At 46.0% G+C, this 27,782-nt stretch overlaps 1 protein-coding gene across 2 annotated transcripts in view; it reads right to left on the reverse strand.

The window, feature by feature from the left end:
- The window catches only part of LOC147439399 (endoribonuclease YBEY, chloroplastic-like), a 97,898-nt gene that overhangs the window by 3,682 nt on the left and 66,434 nt on the right, over positions 1 to 27,782 (reverse strand). For both annotated transcript variants that reach the window (XM_086485250.1, XM_086485249.1), the window contains exon 8: positions 234 to 305. In XM_086485250.1, the coding sequence (XP_086341376.1) occupies positions 234 to 305 (72 nt within the window). The remainder of the gene's footprint in view (positions 1 to 233; positions 306 to 27,782) is intronic.

Consider the following 27,782-nt stretch of genomic DNA (forward strand, 5'->3'; position numbering starts at 1 on the left):
TTCTTAATTCTGATGCTGGTACAGCATGCAGTTGGTATTTCTTGTAACGAAGCTTAGAGCAAGCTGTAAAATACACTTTAGAGGTCTGCTTGTGCTATCTTACTCCGCGCATAGTTAATATTGATTGATGGCAGAAGTGTCTATTTTCTTTCCTTCTTGTAAATGTTTACAAAATATTGTACTGAAGGCATATGAGTGTAAAATGCTCGACAAAGGCAGGGAAAAGGTTTTGCCTTTATGCAGACATCCTCGCTAAGGAGCTGATTGTGCACCACCTTCCCATGTCGGCCGTAAACCAAAAGACCCTGAAAAAATTAAAGGAATAAGTACTTCCTAACAAAATGTTGAATACAAGACTACTCTAATTCATGAAATTTGCACACAAGCTAGACATTTATGCACTTACCTTCACTGAGAACAACATGTCCTCTCTCTCTCTCTCTCTCTCTCTCTCTCTCTCTCTCTCTCTCTCTCTCTCTCTCTCTCTCTCTCTCTCTCTCTCTCTCTCTCTCTCTCTCTCTCTCTCTCTCTCTCTCTCTCTCTCTCTCTCCTCGAACAAAGCTCTGGCTTTTCGATACTTTGGTCGCTTCAGTTATGCACTACGCGGTTCAGGTTTGGGGACCGTCTATTGACAGTGCTGGATGGACTAATATGGAGAGACCCCTGATATCTATGATTTCTAGGCTGATTAGAGCCAAGGCCACATGACATCATTCGAGCGGAGCTGGCTGCCCCACCTATGGAGGTTGAGGCACTCACCAGATCAGTATCATTTGTACACAGCTTATGGGACACCACCAAGGACAGGTATGCCAGGCTTGCTCTCGAGTCATCCAGACAGCTGGCATTACAGGGAGATACATCATGTTGGTATGCACAGATGAACTCATGGTTTCAGAGGCATGGTTTCAGCATGGACAGGCTGCCCCCTTTCCAGTATTCTCTTGATGCACCATCCTTGGCTCTTACACGGATGGAGACTACTAGACTCATTCGGCAGGATCTTATCCAGCTTGATAGCAAGAGGACATGGATAGAACCATCACGGGAGTTGGGTACGAAGAGGGTTTTCTATAGAGAACATCTTCTTCAACTCGCGACAGAGGGATTTGTCACACGGCCCAGTTACATGGACACACATCTATCTCATAGGTTACGATGTGCTATTGGCCAGATTCGCACATCTTCACACCAGCTTGGGATTGAGACAGGTAGATTCAGAGGCATACCAGCAGACAGTAGGATATGTCAGTTATGCCATGCAGAGCCAGAGACAGAGTTTCACTACATATGTCGCTGCACAGTCTACTATGAGATACGGGGACGCTTTCATTGTCTATTCAGAGATGGTTTTGACTCGTTAGACAGAGTCATGAGATATCAGGATCAAAGATGTCTCGGATTATTCCTACTTGAGATTCAGAGACATAGAGACGCTCTATTGAATGGGCAAAGACAGAGACAGTCCCAGAGACGCATCTCAGATTTCTTCAGTCTGAGTACCACAGAGTCAGAGGGGACACCACCACCAGAGAGCTCGGTTCCCACCCATACACACATCAGCGGTACTCTCATTGATCGAGCTATAGAGTTAGGGAGATCGAGACGACCGCGACTGAGAAGGGGAGCCACGTAGCACCGGCGGAGATTGCGGCAGAGGATCCACAGGATTCTAGCACACCACCCAGAATGTCGATCGGGATAGGCTTCATGCTATTGCTATATTGTATCATGGTGACACTTATCCCCACTTTGTACCTTTATGGCATGATACCATTGCTCAACCTACCAGCCACCCATAGGAGTCGGTAGCACTCCTATCAGTTCTTTGTTTGTAGTTTTCTTGTTTGTACCCAGACTTGGTACTAGACTCATCATTGTAATCAGTTGGTCTCATAGGTCATTTTGGCCTCTTGTAGACGTTAATATATCATTTCATTTCATTTCTCTCTCTCTCTCTCTCTCTCTCTCTCTCTCTCTCTCTCTCTCTCTCTCTCTCTCTCTCTCTCTGGTGTGTGTGTGGGTGTGTGTGCTAATAAAAAGAGGAAAATGGTATAACCTTTCTATCACCCAAGTGTGGTAGATTGGTTATGCCATTTCCCTCTTGAATAACAGGTCTTGAGTTCAACTCTTTGTCGGCTAGATCTTTAAGGTCTCTTGGGATAGTTTCCTACGACGTTAAAACTCTCTTCTTCTTCTCCTTCTCTCTCTCTCTCTCTCTCTCTCTCTCTCTCTCTCTCTCTCTCTCTCTCTCTCTCTCTCTCTCTCTCTCTCTCTCTCTCTCTCTCTCTCTCTCTCTCTCTCTCTCTCTCTCTCTCCGCGACCTGACCTCTCCTGCCTACGCGACCTGACCTGCCTGCACGACCTCTCCTGCCTGCGTGAACTGAGCATCCTGACCTGCATGAGCTCTGCGCGATTTTCTTGAAGCAGAAAGCCCTCAGCGCTGTGGTTTTGCCCCTACGTAGTCACCCTCAACTCTTTGTATAGCGCTGATGGCCGCCTGTTGCGAAGAGCGTGCGCAGAATGCTTTGGACAGCCAGCTCGCGAAGGTTTCAGTGGCACGCAGGTACTGAAAACCGCGCAGGTCTGAAGTTAGTGCAGGTCAGAAGGCAAGCAGGAGCAGTTCTGCAAGCTCCTCTACACGTAGAAAGTCCTGCCCGCGCGCCCCGGCACCCCCCTTCTTTTGCATTTATCTACGCGTAGAGGAGCCTCATACCTCCTACGTTAAAGTTTAAAGACTTTTAAGTTTTAAGTTAAACTTTTAAGTTTTGCCCTATTCTCAGTCCCTCACCCTAGTACCCTATCCCACATTTGTGGCTCGGGTTCGATGGATCCGCCTACCGAAGGGGAAGGGCCGGGTGTAGATAAATACACCACCCCAAAAAAAAAAAAAACAACTACATTTAAACGGAGAAAGAGAGATACTGTACTATCACCAGGATCCTTACGAGTTGGGAAAACCTCCAGGATACATGATGAGCTAATGATGGATAAGGTCCAAGTGATGCTCGAATCAGAGCTAAACTATATGATGGATGACATCAGGAAGGAATTGCACGTGAGCGCTGAGAGCTACAGGAACTCCATGTATGGAAACATGATGAGAGAACTAAGGAGAGAGATCCGTGGGATACAGAATGAGGAAATTCAGATCTTGAAAACGGAACTACGAAACCTAATCAAGGCCGAAGTAAATGTAACAGAATACGTTATGCAAAAGAAACTCGATGAGGCAGTAGCAAGTTTTGAAGCATGGAGAACAAATATGGAAAAGCACATGGGGGAAAAAGATGCAATAATCGAGGAGCTAAAAGGAGAACTTGCGGCTTGCAAATCTGCAACTAAGGAGAAGGGAGACGACCAACCTTCGGTGCTGAAGGAGCTCGAGGACATGAAAGATCAGATGAAAGCTCTACGGGAAGGAGATGAACAGAAATCGAAAACGGCATCTTCATGGGCGGAATGTCTTTTTAAGACACAAGAAAAGGTTGATAAAGCAGAGAAATGGACTGAGGATGCGAAGAAAGGGAAGGCCCAAATGCCTGAGACCACACCTACCTCCACCATTATTAATATGACCATTGAGGAAGAGCAGAAAAGGAAGAATCGGGCTCTGCATGTGCGGGTCACATGAGTCAAAGACAAAGAGAATGTAGATGAAGAAGTGAAGGAACTGCTACAACGCATGGGCATCACAGAGCCTACTCACACAAGTGCATGGAGAGTGGGCAAGAAAGGAATCGATGAGAAGGGAAACGTAAAGGATAGGGCACTTATTCTCCGCTTCCCGAATATAGAAATAAGGAAAGAATTTCTAAAGAAGAGGCCAACTCTTAAGAAAACCGGTATTTTCCTGGGAGATGACCTTACATTGGCACAAGTGGCACACATGCAAGAGTTGATGCCAGAGATCAGGGCAGCAAGAGAAAAGGGGAAAATCGCCTTTTATAGAGGAGGGAAAGTAGTGGTTCTGGAAAAGCGCTCATCATGACGGTGCGAGACCTATTGGGCGACGCTCCGAATAGCGGCGTGGAATTGTAATGGATCATATAGGCTAGATGTAGGTGCCTTTGAAGACAGCTTTAGGGACAGAGACATAGTTTTCTACTCAGAGACACACCAGATACCGGGACAGCTTATGCCACATGTGAAGGGTTATTTATGGGAAACAACGGGTCGACCAGACAAGAGATCTCTACGGGGTAGCCGGGGTTCAGGAGGAGTAGCAGTCTTATTTAAAGAGGAGCTGAAACCACTACTATAGATTATCAGGAAAGATGAGCAAGCAAGGTATATGTGGGTGAGAATGAGAGCCGAGACAGGTAGATTTCTATATATCGCTATATGCTACTTCCCTCCAAGTACATCAGTCTACTCCTCACCTAAAGGGCAGTCCCCTTTCTCTATATTGAATAATGACATATGGGAGTTCTCTAGAGATGGAGACATCGTTCTCTTAGGAGACTTTAATGCCAGAACGGCCAACTCTCAAGCAGTATTCTATGATACCTCTAAGGAAATGCTCAGAGAAGTGGATTTATCACAGAAAGGGCTTACTAGAAACTCACAGGATAAAGAACACACTGAATATGGGAGACATCTCATGGAGATGGCAACTATACATGGTTTGGCCATACTTAATGGTCTAGAGAATTTCCCTTTATCTGGGGGATTCACATGCTTCCCGCACAGGCATGGGGCCAGTACAGTGGATTATGTCATGACTTCACCAAGCTTTATTTCTAGTATCGAGGACTTTAAGGTGGGACCCAGACCGGTTGGGATTGCAGTGGATCATGCTCTCTTGACCTTATCAATCTCCTTCCAATACAATGCCTCTCAAGGACAAAGGAAGAAGACACACACAAGATATACTTTCATGCCAGAGACTGATTTAGTTTATGTGGAAAAGATCTATAATACGATGTGGGCAGCCGAGCTAGTATATACTGTAGAGGAGATTACTTCTCAGTTAACAGAGATACTACATGGAGCAGCACAAGAGGCATACCCACATACTCACCCTGATCAGAAGACAGGATCTGGGAACATGCCTCAAAACAGCCGGTATGACGAGGAATGCAGAGAGACGAGAGCCCAGGTCCAGAAAGAGCTTACACTTGGGATCATCACATATAAGCAGTCTCGGATTGCTCTTCGGCGTGTAGTACGTCGCAACAAAAGGGCATTTTTAGCCAAACTGGAGAAGGATTTATATCAGCTCTTCTTGAGTCAGGACTCACATGAGGCCTGGCGTTTATTTCACGAGCACTCACCGCCTCCGACGATTACTTCTCCTGAGATTTGGGGTCAATATGTAACATCATTATATATGGTATCTGGACAGCCTCCATTACCAGATCCGCTAGAGCCATGCCCTGCTACTAGTACTTTCTTTACTACGGAAATGGTGAAAAAAGCCATTGATAAGATGAAGACAAGAAGAGCATATGATCATGATGGTTTAGTAGCAGAACATCTGATCCATGCCAGGGATCTACTTTCAGAAGTCCTTGCTCGTCTGTTTAATCGGGTCATGTGTGAAGGATTACCTGAATCTTGGAAATTATCTACTATCGTACCTATTTTCAAGTCAGGGGATCCTATGGTACCCGGGAACTACCGTACCATTATGGTAGGTCACACATTGACCCGACTGTACACATCCATTCTTGAACAAAAATTGAGTAGATGGGCAGAGAATGAGGGCATAATGCTGGATTCAGGAGGGGTTATTCCACTTTAGATCATATTCTTACGCTCAGAGCCATTATTGAGGAAGGAAGAGCAAGCGGGAGAAGGATGTATTGTTACTTTGTGGATTTTCGGAAAGCTTTTGATACAGTACCAAGGGCCAGATTGATGCGCAGGATGCAAGAGTTAGGGGTCCCCAAAGAGATAATTTGGGGGATCATGGCCTTATACTGGTCAGTAACTGGTTATGTACGTACTCTAGAAGGGGATTCCGACATTGTTCATTCCACCGTTGGAGTAAATCAGGGATGCCCACTGTCCCCTACTTTATTTGGTATGTACATAGATGAGGTATCAGATTACATTGATAGAGAGGGTGACAGAGGTGCTCAACTTGCAGGGTCATGGATCCCTTTGTTGTTGTATGCAGATGATATTGTATTGATAGCAGAATCATTAGATGGAATGCAGAGGCAGCTAGATGCATTACATAAATTCGCGGAGGACAGTGGACTGTTGGTAAACTTGGGTAAAACCAAAGTTATGGTGTTTAACACCACACCGCAGTGGGTTAGGAGATCGACACCTACATTTGCATATGGCCAGGATACAGTAGAGTACACAGATGCATACACATACCTTAGTGTGGTATTTGCAGGACCGAAGTTTACTCTTAAGAAAGCAGCGGATGCTAAATTGTCCAGAGCCTCTGCGGCCTTAGGAGGGTTGGAGAGGATGTGTTCACAAGTGCAATTTCAGGAACCACGAACAAAACTTTGGCTCTTTGATTCAGGATAATCGGAAGTCAATGGAGAGACCTTTGGTATCTATGATTTCCCGAATGATTAGAGCCAAGGCCTCCGTACCACACGCGATTACCCGAGCGGAACTAGCTGCCCCTCCGATAGAAATTGAAGCTCTTACCAGATCAGTGTCCTTTATACATGGTTTGTGGGATACAAATAATTGCCGATATACTAGACTGGCCCACGAATCCTCTCGACAACTAGCAATGAAAGGGGATACATCATGCTGGTATGCGCAACTGTCCTCGTGGTTTCAGAGACACACGTTCAGTATGGAAAGATTACCCCCCTTCCAATACTCTCTTGAGGCTCCATCACTGGCAATTACACGAATGGAGATTAATAAAATCATCTGTCAGGATCTTATACAGTTGGATACTACGAGGACATGGGTAGACCCTACACAAGAATTGGGCACGAAGATGGCCGACTACAAAGAAAACTTCCTACAGCTATCTGAAGATGGATTTGTGATTCGCCCGAGCTACATGGATACCCACCTGTCTCATGGTTTGAGATGTGCTATTGGTCAGATTCGTACATCCTCACACCAGCTGGAAATTGAATTTGGCAGATTTAGGGGAATCCCACCTGAGAGCAGAATTTGCAAGTTATGCGGAATGGAGCCGGAGACAGAATTACACTACATATGCCATTGCATCGTATACAATGAGATACGTGGGCGTTTCCATTCCCTATTTAAAGAAGGCTTTGGACCTCTAGATAGAGTCATGCAATACCAAGATCAAAGATGCTTAGGCTTGTACCTACTGGAACTACATCGGCACAGGGATAATCTAATGAGAAGACAAAGAGCACTACAGCCTGAGAGGCAGATCACAGATTTCTTCGGATCCAAAGAAGCAGGAGTGGAAGGAAAAGCAAGAGGCAAGCAGCCAGCACAAAGGAGTACCCACATTCATACCAAAGGCACCCTCATTGACAGGGCGATTGAGCTTAGGAAATCAAGACGACCACGACCGAGATGCAGAACCACACTTCACCGGAGGAGACTACAACAAAGGATTAGAAGCATTCTAGCCAGACACCCAGAATGCTCCTAAGAAGTTTATTCAATACTTTGTATTTAGTTTTTTCACATTTATTTTCACACTTTCACACTTTTCACACTTAGTACTTTAGTACTAAGGTACCCAGACATTGTAACAGATTCACCACTTTTGTATCAGTTTGGTCTCATAGGTCATTCTAGCCTTTTGAAGACGTTAATATAACATTTCATTTCATCTCTCTCTCTCTCTCTCTCTCTCTCTCTCTCTCTCTCTCTCTCTCTCTCTCTCTCTCTCTCTCTCTCTCTCTCTCTCTCTCTCTCTCTCTCTCTCTCTCTCTCTCTCTCCATCACTGCAGAGCTCAACCCACACTCATTCGACCACTACCGGCACTCTCATCGACCGAGCACTGGAGCTACGGAAATCCAAACGGCCACGACTGAGGAGAGGGGCTACACAGCATCGACGGAGACTACAACAGAGGATTCGAGCCATACTCTCTCGACATCTAGAGTGCAGATGAGGATGAATTCTAGCAGTAGTAGTATTTTTGTTCTAGTCTTTTTGTACCCAGACATGGTATCAGATTCACAATTTTGTAACAATTTGGTCTCATAGGTCATTTTGGCCTTTTGAAGACGTTAATATTACATTTCATTTCATCTCTCTCTCTCTCTCTCTCTCTCTCTCTCTCTCTCTCTCTCTCTCTCTCTCTCTCTCTCTCTCTCTCTCTCTCTCTCTCTCTCTCTATCATTTCCCTCTTGAATAACAGGTCTTGAGTTCAACTCCTCGTCGGCTAGATCTTTAAGATCCCTTGGGATAGTTTCCTACGACGTTAAAACTCTCTTCCTCTCGGGTGTGTGGGTGGGTGGGTGTGTGAGTGTGTGTGTGTGTGTGTGTGTGTGTGTGTGTGTGTGTGTGTGTGTGTGTGTCTGTGCGCTAATAAAAAGAGGAAACTCGTATAACCTTTCTATCACCCAAGTGTGGTAGATTGGTTATGCCATTTCCTTCTTGAATAACAGGTCTTGAGTTCAACTCCTCGTCGGCTAGATCTTTAAGGTCTCTTGGGATAGTTTCCTACGACGTTAAGACTCTCTTCTTCTTCTTCTTCTTCTAGTAGTAGTAGTAGTAGTATTTTTGTTCTAGTCTTTTTGTACCCAGACATGGTATCAGATCACAATTTTGTAACAATTTGGTCTCATAGGTCATTTTGGCCTTTTGAAGACATTAATATTACATTTCATTTCATTTCTCTCTCTCTCTCTCTCTCTCTCTCTCTCTCTCTCTCTCTCTCTCTCTCTCTCTCTCTCTCTCTCTCTCTCTCTCTCTCTCTACCATTTCACTCTTGAATAACAGGTCTTGAGTTCAACTCCTCGTCGGCTAGATCTTTAAGGTCCCTTGGGATAGTTTCCTACGACGTTAAAACTCTCTTCTTCTCCGGTGTGTGGGTGTGTGTGTGCGCGCTCGCGCTAATAAAAAGAGGAAAATGGTATAACCTTTCTATCACCCAAGTGTGGTAGATTGGTTATGCCATTTCCTTCTTGAATAACAGGTCTTGAGTTCAACTCCTCGTCGGCTAGATCTTTAAGGTCTCTTGGGATAGTTTCCTACGACGTTAAAACTCTCTTCTTCTTCTTCTTCTTCTTCTTCTTCTTCTTCTCTCTCTCTCTCTCTCTCTCTCTCTCTCTCTCTCTCTCTCTCTCTCTCTCTCTCTCTCTCTCTCTCTCTCTCTCTCTCTCTCTCTCTCTCTCTCTCTCTCTCTCTCTCTCTCTCTCTCTCTCCGGATCACTTTGGCTCGACATGCACGAGGCCCGGTCAAACTACTGACCATGCAGGAGATTGATGAGATCCGCCAGCGACCGATGTTGTGATCTCCTGTGATCTAGCTATCCCAGCTAGCTGTTTAGCTGCTTAGTTCACACCTAGCAATTTACAGTATTTTATTTTGTCATTATGTCATTTTGTTACTCTTGTTACTCTGACTTTGTATCAGATCCACCACATTGTAACTTTCTGGTCTCATAGGTCACTTTGGCCTTTTGAAGACGTTAATATAACATTTCATTTCATATCTCTCTCTCTCTCTCTCTCTCTCTCTCTCTCTCTCTCTCTCTCTCTCTCTCTCTCTCTCTCTCTCTCTCTCTCAAAGTCGTCCACGGCGCGCCATGTCCACCTACGAGCACCTTCTTTACCACTGAGATGGTAAAGAGAGCCATTGACAGGATGAGGACCAGGAGGGCTTACGATCATGACGGTCTAGTAGCGGAGCACTTTATACATGCTAGGGATATGCTGATGGAGGTTCTTGCAGTGTTGTTCAATCGTGCCATGTGTGAGGGATTACCTGAGACTTGGAGGTTGTCTACTATTGTGCCTATATTCAAGGCAGGTGATCCTACAGAGCCTGGAAATTACCGCACTATTATGGTTGGACACACACTGGCACGATTGTATGCATCCATTATTGAGCAGCAGTTGAGTAACTGGGCAGAGGGTGAGGGTGTACGGGCAAAGGGACAGGCAGGTTTCAGGAGGGGTTTCTCCACTCTTGACCATATTCTGACACTCAGAGTTATCATTGAGGAGGGCAGGTCACATGGGAGACGGATTTATTGTAGCTTTGTGGATTTCCGCAAAGCATTTGACATGGTACCGAGAGCTCGACTGATGCGCAGACTGCAGGAGATGGGGGTGCCCACAGTGTTGATTTGGGGGATTATGGCTTTATACAGATCAGTGATGGGACATGTACGCACCCCAGAGGGGATATCTGACTTAGTTCACTCCACTATCGGGGTGAAACAGGGTTGCCCATTGTCTCCTACTCTATTTGGTATGTATGTTGATGAGGTGTCTGATTACATTGACAGAGAGGGTGATAGAGGTGCCCAGCTGGCAGGGACGTGGATCCCATTGTTGTTATATGCTGATGATATTGTCTTGATCTCTGACTCACCAGAGGGTATGCAGCGACAGTTGGATGCATTACACAGTTTTGCAGAGGATAGTGGATTGTCTGTAAACCTTGGTAAAACCAAGGTCATGGTGTTTAACACCACACCGCAGTGGATCAGGAGATCGGCACCGACCTTCACGTATGGTCAAGAGATTGTGGAGTATACAGATGCATACACTTACCTTGGGATAGTCTTCACTGGGCCGAGGTTTTCTTTGGGGAGAGCAGCAAAGACTAGACTAACCAGAGCTTATGCAGCCTTGGGAGGCTTGGAGAGGATGTGTTCGCAGGTTCAGTTCCAGGAACCTCGGACAAAGTTATGGCTCTTTGATACTTTAGTAGCCTCAGCTATGATGTATGGGGTACAGGTATGGGGACCTTCTGTAGGCCAGGATGGTTGGAGACGTATGGAGAGGCCCTTGGTATCTATGATCTCCCGATTGATTAGAGCCAAGGCCTCCGTACCTCACGCGATCATTCGAGCAGAGCTAGCTGCCCCCCCCTTGGAGATTGAGGCGCTTACCAGATCAGTGTCCTTTGTGCACAGCCTATGGGATACTACTAGAGACAGATATGCTAGATTGGCCCTTGAATCTTCCAGACAGTTAGCTCTACAGGGGGACACTTCATGTTGGTATGCACAGATGACTTCATGGTTTCAGACGCATGGCTTCACCATGGACAGGTTGCCCCCTTTCCAGTATTCTCTTCAGGCACCCTCGCTGTCTCTTACACGGGTGGAGATCACTAGACTCATTCGTCAGGACCTGATCCAGCTCGACACCAGGAGGACATGGATAGAGCCGCCTCAGGAGTTGAGCACGAAGATGGCTTTCTATAGAGAGCATCTTCTCCACCTCACAGGAGATGGGTTTGTGATTCGACCCAGCTACATGGACACACATATGTCTCATGGTTTGCGTTGTGCCATTGGTCAGATACGCACATCCTCACATCAGCTCGAGATTGAGACTGGTAGATTCAGAGGGATACCAGCAGACAGCAGGATATGCCGATTATGCCAGAGAGAGCCAGAGACAGAGTTGCACTACATATGTCATTGCACAGTGTTCTATGAGATACGGGGGCGTTTCCACTGCTTATTCAGAGAGGGTTTTGGTACTCTATCTAGGGTCATGAGTTATGAGGATCAGAGATGTCTTGGACTATATCTACTTGAGTTACACAGGTATAGAGACACTTTACTGGGGAGAGCTAGAGAGAGGCAGTCCCAGAGACACATTACAGATTTCTTTTCACTAGATATGGGACAGCCAGAGGAGCAGCCACCACTGCAGAGCTCGTCCCACACTCATTCGACCACTACTGGCACTCTCATCGACCGAGCATTGGAGCTACAGAGATACAGACGACCGCGACTGAGGAGAGGAGCTACACAGCATCGACGGAGACTACAACAGAAGATTTGAGCCATACTCTCTCGACATCCAAAGTGCAGATGAGGATGGATCCTCACCATTTCTTCCATCTTTGTTTCACACACTGTTACATCCAGTTTACCGGGTACCTATTGTATCAGCTGCTACACCCACGTAGTTTTAGATTGTAGTAGTAGTAGTAGTATTTTGTTCCACTTCTAGTTCTTTTCTAGTTCTTTTGTACCCAGACATGGTATTAGATTCACTATTTTGTAACTGATTGGTCTCATAGGTCATTTTGGCCTTTTGAAGACGTTAATATAACATTTCATTTCATTTCATTTTCTGCAAGGTTTTTGTACCGTTGTTTAATCTAAGTACAAATCTATGGATGGAGGAATGGCTCAACCTCCTCCTGAGCCAGTCTCAGGCTTGTGTGGAGGTGGCTGAGGTTGGCACTGTAGACTGAGGCTGGCGCAGGGGGCGGAGCGACGCTGCAGAGCTACTGGCTGCGCAGAGGCGCTGGAGGCTGTGGCCGGTGGCTGGGCATACAGACAAAGCAGCGTGCAGACAGAGCAGGCGCTGGACAGGTAAGCACAGCAGCGTGCAGGGTAGCGGGGCTCTCTCTCTCTCTCTCTCTCTCTCTCTCTCTCTCTCTCTCTCTCTCTCTCTCTCTCTCTCTCTCTCTCTCTCTTAGCGGAAGGGAACTCCAGCGATCAGTCCAAGAAGAGCAGCCCGCCATCGTTTTCAGCCAGAACTCCATCGTGGGGTCTCTGTGGGTCTTCGCTAGCAGCAGGCTATCATCACAGCATCAGTATTGAGCCGTTCAATACTTCCAGCCCGTCAGCACCGTCATTATCAGTATTCAGCCGTACCGTCAGTACCCGCAGTTCCACAACACCATCAGCATTCTAGAGCATTCACATTCATCGTGGTCAGCCCAGTACATCATCTTCAGCATTGTATCAGCCAGCCCATCGCGTGGAGCTCACAGCATTAGCCATCGCATTTAGCCATTGCGGGTTGGAGTAGAAGAACCCCATCAGTACTCAGCAGTGTTACTAAACACGAGCAGAACTGAGGGGCTGCGCAATAGGGGCCGGTATGATGGAGGTCATGAGCGCCTCACTAGTTTGCAAGTCCCGTACGAAGGCAACCTTCATGCTTACAAACAAGCGGATAACACAAGTGGAAAGGGAGATGAAGGAATGGAAAGCAGAGATGGAAGGATGGTGGAAGGAGAAGGCAAGGTGAAATAGACATGTCTGTGAAGATGCAGACATGTCTGTGAAGATGCAGACGCAGCTTAGGTGGAAGGCAAAGAGGGCTCCTTTTTGGAGGGGCCTGAGCCATCAGTGAGATACCACTCTAGAAGAACTAGAATGGGGCAAAGACGTCTTCGTGGGTCGATGTAATCACGAAGACATAGAAGAAGGCGGATGAGGCCGAGAAATGGATAGAAGTCGCTAAGAAAGGGAAAGGGAAAGAAACCACATCTATCCCCACTCCTACAATTATCAACATGACTTTAGAAGAAGAGCAGCGAAGACTAGAGCTCTGCATATACGAATAACCAGTCTAAAAGACCGAGATGATGTGGAAGGGGAAGTCAAAGAACTTCTCCGCATGATGGGTAGTGAGGCTACTCATACGAAGGCATGGAGGGTAGGGAAGAAGACACAAGGAAATGGGGAGACTTCAAAGGAAAGAGCTCTAATCATGCGCTTCCCCTCCATGGAGGCAAAGGACTTTTTGAAGAAGCGTCCTACACTAAAGAAAACGGGCATATTCCTTGAAGATGACCTCACACTCACACAGCTTGCTCATATGAAAGAAGTTATGCCCGAGATAATGACAGCTCGAGAGAAGGGGAAAGTGGCCTTCTACAAGGATGGACGAGTGGTTATTCTGGAGAAGTGCCCCGCATGACGGTGCGAGACCTGTGGGACCACACTCATAGTGGCTACATGGAATTGTAATGGATCTTTGTGCCTTGATGTAGGGGCCTTTGAGGATAGTTTCACAGGGAGAGACATCATTTTCTACTCTAAGACGCATCAAGCCCCGGGGAAGTCCATGCCCAATGTGAGCGGATACAGATGGGAGATACCTTTCAGACAGGAGACTAGATCAGAGCACAGAGGACGAGGTTCAGGAGGAGTGGCAGTCTTATTCAAGGAGGAGCTACAGTCTCTGATAAATATAGCTCGGAGGGATGAGCATGCTAGGTACATGTGGGTGAGACTGAAGGCAGAGACAGGCAGATATCTCTACATCACTATTTGCTATTTCCCTCCTAGTATGTCAGTATATGCATCACCTAGAGGACAGCCCCCCTTCTCTATTTTGGATGATGATATATGGGAGTTTTCCAGAGATGGCGACATTATTATCTTGGGGGATTTCAATGCTAGGACTGCACATCACCAGACAGTACTCTATGATACCTCAGAGGAGTTGATGCAGGAGCTTAATATTACAGAAATGGGTCTATCTAGATTATCACAGGATGAGGAGCACACTGAGTATGGCAGATACTTGATCAATATGGGGACTGCACATGGATTGGCCATTTTGAATGGCCTACAGAGATTCCCTGCAGGCAGATTCCATGCAGCAGGTGGTTTTACATGCTTTCCACATCGTCGTGGCGCTAGTACAGTGGATTATGTTATGGCTCCGCCAAGACTCGTTCCTTCCTTTCAGGATTTCATGGTGGGAACTAGGCCAACTGGGGTAGCAATCGATCATGCTATCTTGTCTTTCACTCTATCATTCCAGTTCAACACATCTCCATTAGGAGAGGCCTCCACACATGGTATACTTTCACGAGGGAGACGGATCACATGTACACTGATGAGATATACAGGCAGCTATGCACTCAAGAGCCAGGACGACCACTAGATGAGCTCACCCAAATTCTGACAGAGACGCTCCATGATGCAGCATCAGAGGCATATCCCCACAGCTAGCCTACACGTAGACGATCTGGGATCATGCCTCAGAACAGTTGGTATGATGAGGAGTGTAGAGAGACGAGGATCATGTTACAAAGAGAGGTGCTCATGGGTACTACTACACATAGACAATCACGGATTATCTTTCGCCGCCTAGTGCGACGAAAGAAGAGGGCTTACCTATCTCAACTAGAATGTGATCTGTATCAGCTGTTTATGAGTCAGGACTCTAGTGAGGCATAGAGGGTTTTCAATGAGAACTCTCCACCGCCAGCCATCACTTCCACAAAGACTAGGGGGGAATATGCTACATCTCTCTATACAGCATCGGGGCAGCCGCCTTTGCCTGACCCTCCAGAGGCATGCCCAGAAACATGTACTTTCTTTACTGCTGAGAGGGTAAGGAAAGCCATTGACAAGATGAAGACAGGAAGAGCACACGATCATGATGGTCTAGTAGCAGAGCACTTTATCCATGCCCGAGATATGCTTGCAGAGCCTGATGTTTAATACACCCATGTACGAGGGTTTCCCTGAGACTTGGAGTATGTCCACTATTGTGCCTAAATTCAAGTCAGGAGACCCTATGTTTCCCGGGAATTACTGAACCATCATGGTTGGTCACACTCTGGCTAGGATATACGCATCAAATCTTGAGCATGAGTTGAGTGGATGGGCAGGGAGAGAGGGCATACGGGCAACAGGACAGGCAGGGTTCAGGAGAGGTTTCTCCACTCTTGACCAGATTTTGACACTCAGAGCCATTATTGAGGAGGGTAGACACCATGGCAGGAGGATATATTGTAGCTTTGTGGATTTCCGCAAAGCCTTTGATACAGTGCCACGAGTCAGACTCATACGCAGATTGCAAGACACGGGGGGCCCACAGAGCTGATCTGAGGGATCTTAGCTTTATACAGGACAGTGGTAGGACAGGTGCACACTACTCAGGGCATGTCCGACATGGTTCACTCCACCATTGGGGTGAAGCAGGGTTGCCCCCTATCTCCGACTCTCTTTGGGATATATGTAGATGAGTTTTCAGATTATGTACAGGCAGAGGGCGATAGAGGTGCTCAGCTTGCAGGGACATGGATTCCGTTGCTATTATATGCTGATGATATTGTGTTGATCTCAGATTCTCCAAAGGGGATGCAGCGTCATTTGGATGCATTGCATGTATTTGCACGGGACAGTGGATTGTCTGTGAACCTTGGTAAGACCAAGGTAATGGTGTTTAACACCACGGCGCAGTGGGTAAGGAGGTCCGCCCCCACTTTTACATATGGTCGAGAGACTGTGGAGTATGCAGATACATATACTTATCTTGGGGCGGTTTTCAGTGGTCCAGTATTTTCCCTGGGGCGTGCAACAGATACGTGATTGACCAAAGCCTATGCAGCATTGGGGAGACTTGAGAGGATATGTTCGCAGGTTCAGTTCCAAGAACCTTGGACAAAGCTTTGGCTCTTTGACACTTTGGTCACTTCAGCCATGCTGTACGGAGTGGAGATATGGGGCCCCTCAGTTGATCATCATCGCAGAGCTGGCAGTACTCATGGATGGAGATCTATGGAGAATCCCTTGGTGTCTATGATTTCCTGGATGATTAGGGCCAAGGCCCCAGTACTACATGACATTATTAGGGCGGAGCTCGCTACTCCTCAATTGGTATTGGAAGCACTCACTCGATCAGTTTCATTTATGCATAGCACTTGGGCTCTCCCTAGAGACAGATATGCTCGATTAGCACTAGAGTCTTCGCAACAACTGGCATTGCAGGGAGATACATCATGTTGGTATGCAGAGATGGCATCTTGGTTTCAGTTACATGGCTTTAGTATGGATCGACTACCCCCATTTCAGTACTCTCTAGATGCACCCTCCATCTCCCTCACTAGGGCAGAGATTACCAGGCTCATCAGATAGGACTTGATTCAGTTGGATACGAAGAGGACATGGATACAACCTACGCATGAGCTAGGTACGAAGATGACTTTCTATAGAGAGCATCTTCTCCAACTCACGGCAGATGATTTTTTTATCAGACCAGGATACATGGACACTCATCTATCCCACGGGATACGATATGCTATCGGTCAGATACGCACATCCTCAATTCAGCTAGAGATCGAGACAGGCAAATTTAGAGGAGTACCCACTAGGTATGGATCGACTACCCCCAATTCAGTACTCTCTAGATGCACCCTCCATCTCCCTCACTAGGGCAGAGATTACCAGGCTCATCAAATAGGACTTGATTCAGTTGGATACGAAGAGGACATGGATACAACCTACGCATGAGCTAGGTACGAAGATGACTTTCTATAGAGAGCATCTTCTCCAACTCACGGCAGATGATTTTGTGATCAGACCAGGATACATGGACACTCATCTATCCCACGGGATACGATATGCTATCGGTCAGATACGCACATCCTCAATTCAGCTAGAGATCGAGACAGGCAAATTTAGAGGAGTACCCACTAGGTGTGCCAGATAGAGCCAGAGACAGAGCTACATTACATATGTCACTGCCTAGTATACTACCAGATACGAGGCCACTTTCACTGTCTATTCAGAGAGGGTTTTGGGCCACTTTCTAGAGTCATGAGATACCAGGATCATAGATGCCTCGGATTATACTTACTGGAGATTCGCAAACACAGAGAGGACCTCTTGAAGACGGGCACAATGAGAGAGATCCAGCAACAACGAAAGATTACAGATTTATTTCCATCACAGTCAGAGCAGTCCGAGCAGCCCCAGCAGCATAACAACACCCGAGGCATACTGCTTGATAGGGCGATAGAGTTGGGACGGTCACGTCACCCACGGATGAGGGGGCCCTCTCGACATTGATGCAGATTGCGATAGAGAATCCATACCATACTGGCGCGACATAGGAGCCGTCCCGACAGAGTGCCTACCTTGGAGGACATTGAATCTCTATAGCCTTTTGGATACTGATGTATATGTATATGATGCCTCGACTGTCAAAGAGCTTTATTATATCAGCTCACACCCCCCCCCCCCTTTTTTGTATTCCCTTTGTATCAGCTTTCACCCCACCCCTACCCACTATTTTCTTTTCAGTTCTTTGTACTTTTTGTACCCAGACCTGGTATTAGATTCACCACATGTAACCTTTTGGTCTCATAGGTCATTTTGGCCTTTTGAAGACGTTAATATTACATTTCATTTCATTTCATCTCTCTCTCTCTCTCTCTCTCTCTCTCTCTCTCTCTCTCTCTCTCTCTCTCTCTCTCTCTCTCTCTCTCTCTCTCTCTCTCTCGGGGGGTGAGGGTGTACGGGCAAAGGGCCAAACCAGTTTTAGGAGGGGTTTCTCCACTCTTGATCATACTCTGACACTAAGAGCCATCATTGAGGAGGGCTGGTCACATGGGAGACGGATTTATTGTAGCTTTGTGGATTTCCGCAAAGCATTTTACATGGTCCCGAGAGCTCGATTGATGCGCAGACTACAGGAGATGGGGGTTCCCATAGTGTTGATTTGAAGAGTTATGGCTCTATACAGATCAGTGATGGGACATGTACGCACCTCGGAGGGGATATCTGATTTCGTTCACTCCACCATTGGGGTGAAACAGGGTTGCCCATTGTCTCCTACTCTATTTGGTATGTATGTTGATGAGGTGTCTGATTACATTGACACAGAGGGTGATAGAGGTGCCCAGCTGGCAGGGACGTGGATCCCATTGTTGTTATATGCTGATGATATTGTGTTGATCTCCATCTCACCAAAGGGTATGCAGCGACAGTTGGATGCATTACACAGTTTTGCAAAGGATAGTGGATTGTCTGTAAACCTTGGTTTTAGTGTTTAACACCACACCACAGTGGATCAGGAGATCAGCACCAACTTTCACATAGTCACAAATGCGGGCACCACGTGCCAATAGAAAAGAACAAACTGAACAGACTTTTAGCACTTCAATAACAACTGTTCAATAACAACTGAACTGAGAGAGAGAGAGAGAGAGAGAGAGAGAGAGACGACACGCGACACGGAGTGGCGAAATTCCACCCCAGAGAGTATTGGCCCCAAACCTTGGCGCCCCTTTCGGTATTTCTTTATATTACTGCTGATTCGCAAAGTACAACAGCCGGGGAGCACCTCCTCTGCAATCTGCGCGCTGAAGAGTGCCAGAGAGGACTCCCAAGGCTCATATTTAAAGGCCCAAAGCCTAAAAGCATCAAATATGAAAAACTGACCCCAAAAAATCACTTTCCTAAATTTTCGGGATTTCCCTAAAAATCCGCCGCGAATTCCGGGACGTCCGTACAAGTGCCACATCATCATATTTTGATGTGCAAAGTCTTTTGAGTGTGTTCTGCTTTATTTTTAATGCCTTTATGCCACTTGGGACCCCATCGGACGGGATCCCCATAAGTTGGTAGGACTTCTTCTTCTGTTGCTTGTTCTTCTTAGGGTTTCTAGAATTAGGGTTTGCAAGTTTTAGGGTTAGGGTTTCCAGAATTAGGGTTCAACAGTTAGGGGTTCTGGCAGAATTAGGGTTTGCAGGTTTTAGGTTTAGGGTTTCAACAATTAGGGTTACCACGTCCTCACTCTGTGACACTTCTTCTACTGCTTCTTAGGGTTTAGGCCCCTCGGCCGGCATCTGTAAGTTGGCTCCATTCTTTAGGCTCTGATACCACTGTCACAAATGCGGGCACCACGTGCCAATAGAAAAGAACAGACTGAACAACTTTAAGCACTTCAAATAACAACTGAACTGAAATGGAGAGAGAGAGAGACGACACGCGACACGGAGTGGCGGAATTCCACCCCAGAGAGTATTGGCCCCAAACCTTGGCGCCCCTTTCGGTATTTCTTTATATTGCATCAACACAGTACAAGCCGGTACTCCAGACTCTGCACCTTCGTACTGAAGCATGCCAGAGAATGAGCCCTAGCCTCATATTTAAAGGCCCTTGGCCTGAAAAGCAGTTTACATGAAAAGCTTTCAAACTCAAAAGCTTCTGGTCCAAAAAGCAGTTTACATGGAAAACTTTCAAACTCAAAAGCTTCTGGTCCAAAAAGCAATGCCAAAAGCTGCCAGCACAATTTTCGGAATTTGTCTGCTGCCTTAGGGTTAGGGTTAGGGTTTTTGGCAGAAATTAGGGTTGCAGGTTTTAGGGTTAGGGTTTCCAGAATTAGGGTTTGCAGCAATTAGGGTTTCTGGCAGAAATGAGGGTTTGCAGGTTTTAGGGTTAGGGTTTCCAGAATTAGGGTTTCAGAAATTAGGGCTTCTGGCAGAAATTAGGGTTAGGGTTTTTCTGCACTCGGGCAACCACGTCATCACTCTGTGACACTTCCTCTGTTGCTTGTTCTTCTTAGGGTTTAGGCCCCTCAGCCGGTAGCTCCGTTCTTTAGTAGGTCGACACGTCAACAATTTGTCACATCTCCCCTTCTTGAAAGAGAGTAATCGTCCACGATTACAGCATATCTGCAAAACAACTCAAGTTAGTTCAAAAATTTCCGAGGGTCATTCCGAGGGACAATCAATTTGCTCTTTTTATTAAGGAGTTAGCTTCTCCTTTCTGCTCTTTTGATCAAGGAGTTAGCTGCTCCTATCGGCTGTTTTGATCAAGGAGTTAGCTTCTCCTTTCGTCCAGATCGGAACTCTTGATATTCCGGCGTAGTAAAATTAGCCATCACACCCAGACCGTACTGATCTTCCTCGGGTGTCTTGATGCACTAAAATTACATACCCAGGCAATCTCATCCAATTAGGAATATTCAGTGGTTGGCACATCACAATGCAACACAAATGCTCACATATGCATGTTACAAGACATAGAAACATAAAGCCGCCGATGAACACTCCTCCCGCATAACCTAACAAGGTCCGGGCCGGGAGATATTCAACGACTCCCTCATCACTCCTCCCGCATAACCTAAAAAGGTCCGGGCCGGGAGATATAGAGGCCTTTTACAACCAAACGCCCCCCAGACCGCAGCCTGCGTCGTTTGGAGGTGCTGAGAGTAACCACTGCTCAGACTTCTTAATACTCCTCCCGCATAACCATCCAGGTCCGGGCCGGGAGTCACACCAACAATTATTTTACAAGCATACAACCAAACGCTCCCCAGGCATCGGCCTGCGTCGTTCGGAGGTTTTCAAACATACAACGAAACGCTCCCCAGGCATCGGCCTGCGTCGTTCCGAGGTTCAAACAATACCAAAACAGTATTTCTCACTTCTCCACCCAGGAGTAAAATCACCAATCATTGAAACCAGTATCAAGCCAGAGTCAAACAATTCAAATCGGCACCAAAACAAGTTCAAAACAGATATCATCCATTTCAAACAAATTCCAAACAGGATCACCAAACAATGCTCAAACAGAACTCAAACTTAAAAAGCAATCTCGACATCAATCGAGCTCGAAAAGTCGACTGACTTTCCATCTTGAAACCTGCACCAAAAATTAGGGTTAGGTTCCTTCCATGAGGTCGTAGCCGAGCACAGCATGGTCCGTCAGCTCTTGGACAAACGATGTTGCTTTGGTGGCGATGGTAGTCCCATGATAGCAATCACACTGAACCTCCAAGGTCATCTGCTCATGAAGAGACATCTACTGAGAGATGTCGAGAAATTTCAAGATATAATCTGCTAGGGTCCTACAAAAGAGCAGACAGAGCTATTGGAATTGAATTATATTTGAGGTATCAGCCACTCCCACCCTTACTTCATCGCGCATCGGGCGCGCTCCCGTCTTCACCGCTCATGTCTTACATGGCATAAGCCATGCAAGAGAAGGATCCAAATTTGTTTCAAGTCACTGTTTTTCTCAGAAGCAGTGCCATGCAGATGTTGATGTCTATAGCTACCAAGCAACATACTCCAAGTACTTGGCAAGCTTTCAAGAAAATTTTTGCCCGAAGTTATATGGTTTCTGACATCTTCCTTCGGAGTGCAACTTCTGGCAGAGTGGGGTATCCTGAAATGCTTGCCATGGAAACCCTGGCAGATTATAAATTGAAATTTCTAGACATCTCTCAATAGATGTCTCTTCATGAGCAGATGACCTTGGAGGTTCAGTGTGATTGCTATCTCTTGGGATTACCATCGCCGCCAAAGAAACACTGTCTGTCCAAGAGCTGATGGACCATGTTGTGCTCGGCTACGACCTCATGGAAGGAACCTAACCCTAATTTTTGATGCAGGTTTCAAGATGGAAAGTCAGTCGACTTTTCGAGCTCGATTGATGTCGAGATTGCTTTTTAAGTTTAAGTTCTATTTGATCTTGTTTGGTGATCCTGTTTGGAATTTGTTTGAAATGGATGATATCTGTTTTGAACCTGTTTTGGTGCCGATTTGAATTGTTTGACTCTGGTTTGATACTGGTTTCAATGATTGGTGATTTTACTCCTGGGTGGAGAAGTGAGAAATACTGTTTTGGTATTGTTTGAACCTCTGAACGACGCAGGCTGATGCCTCGGGAGCGTTTCGTTGTATGTTTGAAAACCTCTGAACGACGCAGGCCGATGCCTGGGGAGCGTTTGGTTGTATGCTTGTAAAATAATTGTTGGTGTGACTCCCGGCCCGGACCTGGATGGTTATGCGGGAGGAGTATTAAGAAGTCTGAGCAGTGGTTACTCTCAGCACCTCCAAACGACGCAGCCTACGGTCTGGGGGGCGTTTGGTTGTAAAAGGCCTCTATATCTCCCGGCCCGGACCTTTTTAGGTTATGCGGGAGGAGTGATGAGGGAGTCGTTGAATATCTCCCGGCCCGGACCTTGTTAGGTTATGCGGGAGGAGTGTTCATCGGCGGCTTTATGTTTCTATGTCCTGTAACATGCGTATGTGAGCATTTGTGTTGCATTGTGATGTGCCAACAGTGAATATTCCTAATTGGATGAGATTGCCTGGGTATGTAATTTTAGTACATCAAGACACCCGAGGAAGATCAGTATACGGTCTGGGTGTGATGGCTAATTTTATTACGCCGGAATATCAAGAGTTCCGATCTGGACGAAAGGAGAAGCTAACTCCTTGATCAAAACAGCCGAAAGGAGAAGCAAACTCCTTGATCAAAACAACCGATAGGAGCAGCTAACTCCTTGATCAAAAGAGCAGAAAGGAGAAGCTAACTCCTTAATAAAAAGAGCAAATTGATTGTCCCTCGGAATGTCCCTCGGAAATTTTTGAGCTAACTTGAGTTGTTTTGCAGATATGCTGTAATCGCGGACGATTACTCTCTTTCAAGAAGGGGAGATGTAACAAACTACTGACGTGTCAAAGCCTAAAGAATGGAGCCAACTTACAGATGCCGGCCGAGGGGCCTAAACCCTAAGAAGCAGTAGAAAAAGTGTCACAGAGTGAGGACGTGGTAACCCTAATTGCTGAAACCCTAATTCTGAAAACCCTAACCCTAAAACCTGCAAACCCTAATTTCTGCCAAAAACCCTAACTGCTGAACCCTAATTCTGAAACCCTAACCCTAAAACCTGCAAACCCTAATTCTAGAAACCCTAAGAAGAACAAGCAACAGAAGAAGAAGTCCTACCAACTTATGGGGATCCCGTCCGATGGGGTCCCAAGTGACATAAAGGCATTAAAAATAAAGCAGAACACACTCAAAAGACTTTGCACATCAAAATATGATAATGCGGCACCTGTACGGACGTCCCGGAATTCGCGGCGGATTTTTAGGGAAATCCCGAAATTTTAGGAAAGTGATTTTTTGGGGTCAGCTTTTCATATTTGATGCTTTTAGGCTTTGGGCCTTTAAATATGAGCCTTGGGAGTCCTCTCTGGCACTCTTCAGCGCGCAGATTGCAAAGGAGGTGCTCCCCGGCTGTTGTACTTTGCGAATCAGCACTAATATAAAGAAATACCGAAAGGGGCGCCAAGGTTTGGGGCCAATACTCTCTGGGGTGGAATTTCGCCACTCCGTGTTGCGTGTCGTCTCTCTCTCTCTCTCTCTCTCTCTCTCTCTCTCTCTCTCTCTCTCTCTCTCTCTCTCTCTCTCTCTCTCTCTCTCTCTCTCTCTCTCTCAGTTCAGTTGTTATTGAACAGTTGTTATTGAAGTGCTAAAAGTCTGTTCAGTCTGTTCTTTTATATTGTCACGTGGTGCCCGCATTTGTGACACATATGGTCAAGAGATTGTAGAGTATATAAATGCATACAATTACCTTGGGGTTGTCTTCATTGGACCAAGGTTTTCTTTGGGAAGAGCAGCAGAGACTAGACTGACTAGAGCTTTTGCGGCCTTGGGCGGCTTGGAGAGGATGTGTTTGCACGTTCAGTTCCAGGAACCTCGGACAAAGTTATGGCTCTTTCATACTTTAGTAGCCTCAGCTATGTTGTATGGGGTGCAGATATGGGGACCTTCTGTAGGCCAGGATGGTTGGAGACATATGGAGAGGCCCTTGGTATCTATGATCTCTCGACTGATCAGAGCCAAGGCCTCCGTACCCAACGTTATCATTCGATCCTTACCGTACAGTACAACCGTACTCATCGTACAGTACACAGACTGATCGTATTGTACGGCTTCTTTTTTTTTTTGGGCCATTTGGGCGTCCGGATGCGAGCAGGAGCATAGCGATTTCATTTTTGTACTTAGGGCAGCGTAGTTTTTCCGTATTTTTACGTACATAAAAAATTTATCCATACGGAACGACATACAATATGTACAGATACGTACTCTACATTACGTATGGTACCACCTTGATAGCCACCTTCTTGAGAAGTTTCGTCGCGAGAATTTGCAAGGGATGCTCTCTTCCTAGTGCACAGTGGCTGTAACTTCTCTGTTTTCAGCCCCTAAACATCTCGATTAGGGCTATTTTCAGCAAAGCACTCATAAAATTTCAGTCTTCTCTATTTATCCTACACATACACAAAGTTTGGTGCAATTCCATCGCAAAAAAGGCCCCTGTTTCGGCATTAGAGCGTGCACAGGTAAGAATTTCAGGTTATATGCAGAAAATTACAGCAAACTTATGTGTGTGCGTTTTTCTCTTGTGGTCATTGCAGGAATGATTTAGTATGAAGGGAACCAGCTAGCAGAAGATAGACTCTCTTATATGAGAGCTTCCGAGAAGGTTTAAGGAAGATAGACTCTCGTTTAAGAAAGCTTCCAAAATCTCACAGAAGAGGGAAAATGTCACCAAATGATGACGTGGCATGATTGCCCACGGACTGTTGGCGTGGCCACTGTACGGACGGGTGACGTGGCTGACTGTACACATTTCCGGAATCTGCGCTAACATGCTAGCGTGGCAGACAGTACGGATTTCCGCGTTTTGCGCTGACAGATGCTGACGTGGCAACCTGTATGGAATTCCACTTTTTGCGCTGGCAGATTTTGAGCCAGTTGCTTTTGAGGATTAGAGCTTTTGAGTTTGAAGCTTTTGGGGCTCTCCTATTAGCACCCCTTGTAATGTTTATTATAAGTTACCCAAGGGGGGCTCACTTCTCAGAACATCTAGACGCAGAGTCTCAGAGCGAGCACCCACGGGAGTTCTACTTTACTCAAAGATTAATATAAAAAGAAACACCAAAAGAGGGGCCAATCTTTGGGACCAATAGCTCGGGGCACGGAACTCCGTCGGGCAATGTCGACTCTCTCTTGATGAATATGCAAGAGATGTCATCACGAATTGGCATCACTTGAAAATGACAAAGAAAGATACATAGGATGACTACTGCCAGAGGTTTTGGGATACTTGTTTGCCAGTGTCTTCGTTTTGGAAGATTACTTTGAAAGACCAGATTGAGCGGTTTTGCTGTAATTTGCTAAAGAGATTCAAGACTATGCTTTAAACCAGAAGTCTAACTCCATTCAAAGACTTATGGGACATGACTAAGCAACGATTTGAAATGCATGCCGGCTCATTGACTTATGAGATGGACAGGATAGTATCCACCTCAAAAAGGCAAGAGTCTGCCAATGAAGAGAATGAATCAAGGGAACCGGATGACAGCTCATCACCTGACTCTGAAGAATCGGAGAGTTCCAACGAACTAAGGGAACCAGATGAAGTTCATCAAACCATTCCAAAGAACGAGGAATCGGATGATAGTGAGTCTTAGGGTTTCGATGATTGACACTGACGTGCCAATGGATAGGCGAAGCGAAAAATGCTACCCCCAGGTCCTAGGGCACAAGGAAAGAAAGGAAAAAGGGAATCAGCTAGTAGATCATAACATTCCCCAGACCATGAACAAGATTTTTTTGAAGCTGACCAATACACAAGGGACTTGGACACTGCTTTTGCCAAGGTCGGTGAGGCTTTAGAGAAGTCTCAAGAATGACATAAGAAGGCAGCAGATCGACATCGACGACTTGAAATTAAAGGAAGACGATTGGGTGCTCTTACGTTTTGTAAAGGCACGCCTAAGGAAACGAAAGGGAAAGGAGCGGCTTTTTCAAAAGCTTAGCATGAGGTTAAATGGCCCTTTCCAGATTAAAGAAAAGATAAATGATGTCTCCTTTCGACTCAAGCTGCCTGATACTTGGAAGATTCACAATGCATTCCATGTGAGTCTCTTGAAACCTTTTAAAGGTGAGGTGCCAGTTGATGGGGAGCCTGATGAGCAACCCGAAGTGGAAGAGAGCCAGGAGATACTCGTTCCTGAAAAGATTTTGGCACCCAAGGAAAGAAAGATAAAAGGTAAAGTGATTCGACGGTTCTTGGTTAAATTCAAGAACTATCCGGCATTAGATGCGAAGTGGATGGAGGAGGAGAACCTAGCAGATACTATTCAGATTTTGGAATTTTACAGTGAAGCATTCGATTTAGCATCGTCTACTCCGATAGATCCCCGGGCTTAACAAGGTTGAATCTGGTGCAGAGGGATTGCACAAGAGGGGAGTCACTCCGCTCTTTTGTCAACAGATTACCTCGATTGAATAAGGTCACTGATGTCCCCTTTGGGTTTCAGGGATATTGCTAGGCTGACAGTATTCTGCTGAATGACGTTATGAACAGAATTCCCGAAATTGAACATGAATGATTTGTAGTCTCTCATTTGACTTGTTTGAGTGCAGGAACTGAAAGACGAAATGACTACAGCATTTCGGTCTCATAAATCTCTATAGACATGATCGCAATAAGGATTAGTTAATCCGCTATTAGTGAGGTCCGGGATGGATCTAGATGCGGTTACTAAATACGTTGCTGGCAGTCATGGTCTAAGATTTGTAATGAATTTTTCTGTGATTGATTTGTCATGTGATGTCCTATGATATCCCGTGATGTGACTCTCGTCTTCGTACAAGTGCTAGAGGTGTCGTGTCTAGTGCGTCGTACTTAGAGTCAATGTCTATTGAAATGGTTTATGGCCTTTGTTTGTTTTGCAGGCGTAATCGAGGGCGATTACAATTCTTTCAAGAGGGGGTATGTCACAAAATGATGATGTGGCATGAATGCCCGCGGACTGCTGATGTGGCCACTGTACGGACAGGTGACGTGGTTGCCTGTACGGATTTTCGAAATCTACGCTGACATGCTGACGTGGTAGATAGTACAGATTTCCGCGTTTTGCGTTGACAAGTGGTGACGTGGCAGACTGTACGGAGTTCCACTTTTTGCGCTGGCTGATTTTACTGGCAAATTTTGAGCCAGTTGCTTTTGAGGATTATTGCTTTTGAGTTTGAAGCTTCTAAGGCTCTGCTTTTAGCACCCCTTGTAATGTTTATAATTGACCCAAGCGGGCCCACTTCTCAAAACATCTGGACGCAGAGTTTGAGAGCAAGCACCCGCGGGAGTTGTACTTTACTCAAAGATTAATATAAAAAGAAATACCGAAAGGGGTGCCAGTCTTTGGGGCCAATACCTCTGGGCACAGAACTCTGTCGGGCTATGTAGACTCTCTCTCTCTATTAAAGTTCAGAGATTATGAAGTGTTTGTTCGTGTGTTGCTATTGAATAAGCATTAAATTGATGCAACCAAGAATGAATAACCGTAGCATCCATCTTACCATCATACTTACTGAAA

This window comes from Adiantum capillus-veneris, chromosome 16, assembly GCF_014529385.1.
Source record: "Adiantum capillus-veneris isolate H3 chromosome 16, ASM1452938v2, whole genome shotgun sequence".
In the NCBI taxonomy this organism is placed as follows: domain Eukaryota; kingdom Viridiplantae; phylum Streptophyta; class Polypodiopsida; order Polypodiales; family Pteridaceae; genus Adiantum; species Adiantum capillus-veneris.